The following is a 5,445-nucleotide window of genomic DNA, read 5'->3' on the forward strand; positions in this document are numbered from 1 at the left end:
AGGCCGGGCGCGGTGGCTCAAGCCTGTAATCCCAGCACTTTGGGAGGCCGAGACGGGCGGATCACGAGGTCAGGAGATCGAGACCATCCTGGCTAACACGGTGAAACCCCCGTCTCTACTAAAAAATACAAAAAAAAACTAGCCGGGCGATGAGGTGGGCGCCTGTAGTCCCAGCTACTCGGGAGGCTGAGACAGGAGAATGGCGTGAACCCAGGAGGCGGAGCTTGCAGCGAGCTGAGAGCCGGCCACTGCACTCCAGCCTGGGCGGCAGAGCAAGACTCTGTCTCAAAAAAAAAAAAAAAAAGAAAAAAGAAAAAAAAAAACTGAGGGCCGTTGGGCAAAGCAATGGGTACCCCTGGTGAACCAGGCCCCTTTATGAGGACCTTTACGTTCGTCCTGACCACACCCTTGCCACCCCCAGGCCTGGGTGCTGCGCAGCCCCCGGGATGCAGTACAATGCCTCCAGCGCCCTGCCGGATGACATCCTAAACTTTGTCAAGACCCACCCTCTGATGGACGAGGCGGTGCCCTCGCTGGGCCACGCGCCCTGGATCGTGCGGACCCTGATGAGGTCAGTCCTGGAGGGGCACGGCGTGGCGAGGGGAGAGAGGATGGGGTAGACTGAGGGTGAGAGGATGCAGATGCTCAACACAGCTGAGCCCATGGCTGCTGGTGCTGCCCAGAGAGCTGGAGACAGAGAGAGACAGAGAGGGACAGAGAGGGAAAGATGGAGAGACACTAGGAGAGAGATAGAGAATAAAGAGAGAGACAGGGATCAAGAGGTGACAGGCAGGGTGCTGGGCACGGTGGCTCATGCTCGTAATCCCAGCACTTTGGGCGGCTGAGGCGGCCAGATCACCTAAGGCCAGGAGTTCGAGACCACCCTGGCCAACATGGAGAAACCTCATCTCTACTTAAAATACAAAAATTAGCCAGGCGTGGTGGCAGGTGCCTGTAGTCCCAGCTACTCGGGAGGCTGAGGCAGGAGAATCACTTGAACTCAGGAGGCAGAGGTTGCAGTGCGCCAAGATCATGCCACTGCACTCCAACCTTGGGCCAGAGGGAGACTATGTCTCAAAAAAAAAAAAAGAGGTAGACAGACAGACACGTAATAGGAGAACAAAGGAGGAGAGAGACAGAGACAAGGAGAGAGACAATCAGAGACAGACAGACACCCAAAGAGACAGAGACAGGGAAGAGAGACAGATAGAGAAAGAGACTAAAAGGTACACAGGCACACATACACATCAGGAGAAAGGGGGGCCGGGCACAGTGACCCACGCCTGTAATCCCAGCACTTTGGGAGGCCGAGGTGGGAGGATCACTTGAGGTCAGGAGTTTGAAACCAGCCTGGCCAAATGGTGAAACCCTGTCTCTACTAAAAATACAAAAATAATCAGCTGGGTGTGGTGGTGGGCGCCTGTAGTCCCAGCTACTTGGGAGGCTGAGGCAGGAGAATTGCTTGAACCCAGGAGGCAGAGGATGCAGTGAACCGAGATCGCACCACTGCACTACAGCCTGGGCGACAGAGCGAGACTGTGTCTCAAAAAAACAAAACAAAACAAAACAAAAATTGGCTGGGTGTGATGGCACGCACCTATAGTCCCCGCTACTCAGGAGGTTGAGGTAAGAGAATCGCTTGAACCTGGGAGGCGGAGGTTGCAGTGAGCTGAGATTGTGCCACTGCACTCCAGCCTGGGTGACAGAACGAAACTCTGTCTCAACAAAAGCGACAGGGCCAAGTAGAGTCTGGTTTGGGGTTATGTTTCTGGAGAGTGTGCCCACGTGCCTGTGTGATCACCCATGTCTCCGGCATCCATGCACACACGCATTTGTTGCTGTCACGTGGTGTGTCACTGTATACACCCATGTAACCATGCCCATGCCCGTGTTGGTGGCAGGTGGTGGCCGAAGGACCCTTGGGGGATATGGGGCCAGCCTGACCCTCCCCTGCCCTGTCCCCCAGGCACCAGCTGACTCGAGTGGCTGTGGACGTGGGAGCCGGCCCCTGGGGCAACCAGACTGTTGTCTTCCTGGGTTCTGAGGCAGGGACCGTCCTCAAGTTCCTCGTCCGGCCCAACGCCAGTACCTCAGGGACATCTGGGCTCAGTGTCTTCCTGGAAGAGTTTGAGACTTACCGGCCAGACAGGTGAGTCCAGGCAAAGACGGGGAGGGGTTGCCAGCAGGAGGAGAGATGGGCTGAGTTGCCCTCAGCCTCACCACTCTGCTTGTCCCCAGGTGTGGACGGCCCGGCGCTGGCGAGACAGGGCAGCGGCTGCTGAGCTTGGAGCTGGACGCAGCTTCAGGGGGCCTGCTGGCTGCCTTCCCCCGCTGCGTGGTCCGAGTGCCTGTGGCTCGCTGCCAGCAGTACTCCGGGTGCATGAAGTGAGTTTCCACCCCAGGCCCGCCAGGGGCAGGAAATGAGGGAGGATGGGCACAGGGAGGGAGAGCTGGGTTCCAATCAAAAGCCCAACAATGTCCTAGTCATTGAGCTGGGCAGAGGGCACGGCCCATGCAAAGGCCCATAGGCAGGACCACGCCTGGTGTGTTGGAAGAACAGTGAGGTGGCCGGTGTGGCTGGAGCAGAATGAGCAAGGGGGAGAGAGGGAGGAGGGGAGGACGGAGAGGGGATGGGAGGGGACAGGACAGTTTGTGCAGAGCTTTGTGGGCCTCAGGGAGGACTTGGGCTTTGACCTGGAGGGAGGTGGGAGCCATGTCGGGTTGCAGGCAGAGGAGGGACTGGCCGTGACTCCGGTGCTTACAGGTGCCCTCTGGTGGCTGCTGCCAGGAGGAGACTGCAGGGGAAGGAGAACCAGGGACCGGGGCGGAGGCTGTTTCCCTGTCTCTAAAATGGGAGGAAAGCTAGGATGCATGCCAGTGCTGGCACACGCCTGGGCTCCGTATGAGCCGTCAGTGCAGAGGACCCTGCTTCCTGCCCACCATTACTGCAACGATGACCCAGTAGGCTCCAAGTCCAAGGACATAGCCTCTGGCACGAGGCCTGGGCTCCCATCTCAGCTTTGCCGCTTGGGCAAACATTTACTCTCTCGAGCCTCAGTTCGCTTACCTGTAAAATGGGGAGTGAACAGTGTCCTGCACACAAGTTTGTTCTAAGGACTCCAGGAGTTGCTATTAAGAGGAGGGACTGGGCTTCGTAGCTCACGCCTATCGCCCCGGCACTTTGGGAGGCCAAGGCAGGAGGACTGCTGCTTGAGCCCAGGAGTTCGAGAACAGTCTGGGCAACACAGCATAGTGAGACCCTGTCTCTAAAAAAAAAAAAAAAAAAGTCAGCAGGGCGTGGTGGCACACATCTGTGGTCCCAACTACTCAGAAGGCTGAGGCAGGAGGATCACTTGAGTCTGGGAGGTTGAGGCTGCAGTGAACTATGATCATGCCACTGTACTCCAGCCTGAGTGACAGAGCATGACCCTGTCTCTTAAAGAAAAAAAAATTAAATTTTAATTAAAAAATTTTTTTTTAAATTTAAAAATTAAAAAAAAAACGCCAGACATGGTGGCTCACACCTGTAATCCCACCACTTTGGGAATCTGAGGCGGATGGATCACCTGAGGTCAGGAGTTCCAGACCAGCCTGGCCAACCTGGTGAAACCCTGACTCTATTAAAAATGCAAAGATTAGCCAGGTATGGTGGTATGTGCCTGTAATCCCTGCTACTTGGGAGGCTGAGGCAGCAGAATTGCTGGAACCCGGGAGGCAGAGGTTGCAGTGAACCAAGATGCTGCCACTACACTCCAGCCTGGGCAACAAGAGTGAAATTCGATCTCAAAAATAAATAAATAAATAAAATTAAAATAAAGAGGCAGGTGCTTGGAACAGAGCCCACAGGTCACCATCATCGTTGAGGCTGTGTGAGTGACTTGGACACTTGTCCCATTCGGTCCCTGGTCTGCTCTAGGAACTGTATCGGCAGTCAGGACCCCTACTGCGGGTGGGCCCCAGATGGCTCCTGCATCTTCCTCAGCCCAGGCACCAGGTACTGCGGGAGAGGGAGGTGGGTGGAGGGTGTGTCGGACTCGCCCATGATCCAGGATCCCCTGGATCTCTGACTGTGAGAGGGGCTTCTGCTGATGGTGCCTCCTCTCCCCTAGAGTCACCTTTGAGCAGGACGTGTCCGGGGCCAGCACCTCAGGCTTAGGGGACTGCACAGGTGAGTTGGGAGGATGGCAGGCTAAGCTAAGACGCCCTCCCCCGCTACCATGGGGGAGGGGAGGGAGGAGGCTGGAGGACCTTTGAATCCTCCGGGAGGTGGGTGGGGAAACTGGACTCCATCAGAGCTTTAGAAAGGCATGGAGAGGTCTCATTTATTGGGGAGGGAGACGGGAAGAACAGAGACCCCACAAGACAGACACACCAAGAAACAGGCTTTGACAAGGATGAAGAGAACAGAAGGCAGACAGACAAACTTCAATAGGACAGAAGGGGCCAGGCGGCGGCAACTCCTGCCTATAATCCCAGCATTCTGAGTGGCCAAGACAGGAGGGTTACTTGAGGTCAGGAGTTCGAGACCAGCCTGGGCAACATAGTGAAACCCTGTCTCTAAAACAAAAACCCAAAAATAATCCAGACATGGCAGTGCATGCCTGTAGTCCCTGCTACTCGGGAGGCTGAGGCAGGAGGATCGCTTGAGCCAGGGAGGTGGAGGCTGCAATGAACTATGGTCAGGCCACTGCACTCCAGCTTGGGCAACAGAGCAAGAATCTTTTTCTTTTTTTGAGACAGAGTTTTGCTCTGTCACCCAGGCTGGAGTGCAGTGGTGTGATCTCAGCTCACTGCAACCTCCATCTCCTGGGGTCAGTTGATTGTCTTGCCTCAGCCTCCCGAGTAGCTGAGATCACAGGCGCCGCCACCACGTCCGGCTAAATTTTCTACTTTACTAGTAGAGATGAGGTTTCACTTGTTGGCCAGGCTGGTCTCAAACTCCTGACGTCAGGTGATCCGCCTGCCTCAGCCTCCCAAAATGCTGGGATTACAGGTGTGAGCCACCATGCCTAGCCCAGATCCTGTCTTTAATAAAACAGAGGTATCTGGAGGCAGGGTCGCAATGAACTGCACCACTGCACTCTAGCCTGGGGGACTCTTATCTCAAAACAAAAACAAAAAAATTAAAAAATAAAACAATTAGGCCAGGTAGGGTGGCTCATGAATGTAATCCCAGCACTTTGGGAGGCAGAGGCGGGTGGATCACGAGGTCAGGAGTTTGAGACCAGCCTGGCCAACATGGTGAAACCCTGTCTCTACTAAAAATACAAAAATGAGCTGGGTCCACGTGGTGGCATGCACCTGTAGTCCCAGCTACTCTAGAGGCTAAGACAGGAGAATCACTTGAACCTGGGAGGTGGAGGTTGCAGTGAGATCACCCCACTGCACTCCAGCCTGGCACACAAAGTAAGACTCCATCTAAAAAAATAATAAAAAGGCCGGGCG

General features: G+C 55.2%; 1 protein-coding gene across 1 annotated transcript in view; it reads left to right on the top strand.

Annotated features, from left to right (window-relative positions):
* SEMA6B (semaphorin 6B) overlaps window positions 1-4,254 on the top strand; it is a 15,616-nt gene extending 11,362 nt beyond the window's left edge. The window contains exons 11-15 of the mRNA XM_017847146.1: window positions 368-571; window positions 1,967-2,149; window positions 2,239-2,385; window positions 3,917-3,994; window positions 4,110-4,254. Of these exons, the coding sequence (XP_017702635.1) occupies window positions 368-571; window positions 1,967-2,149; window positions 2,239-2,385; window positions 3,917-3,994; window positions 4,110-4,254 (757 nt within the window). The remainder of the gene's footprint in view (window positions 1-367; window positions 572-1,966; window positions 2,150-2,238; window positions 2,386-3,916; window positions 3,995-4,109) is intronic.
* Window positions 4,255-5,445: the final 1,191 nt, after the last annotated feature.

The sequence above is a fragment of the Rhinopithecus bieti genome, unplaced genomic scaffold (assembly GCF_001698545.2).
Source record: "Rhinopithecus bieti isolate Rb0 unplaced genomic scaffold, ASM169854v2 scaffold_28055, whole genome shotgun sequence".
In the NCBI taxonomy this organism is placed as follows: domain Eukaryota; kingdom Metazoa; phylum Chordata; class Mammalia; order Primates; family Cercopithecidae; genus Rhinopithecus; species Rhinopithecus bieti.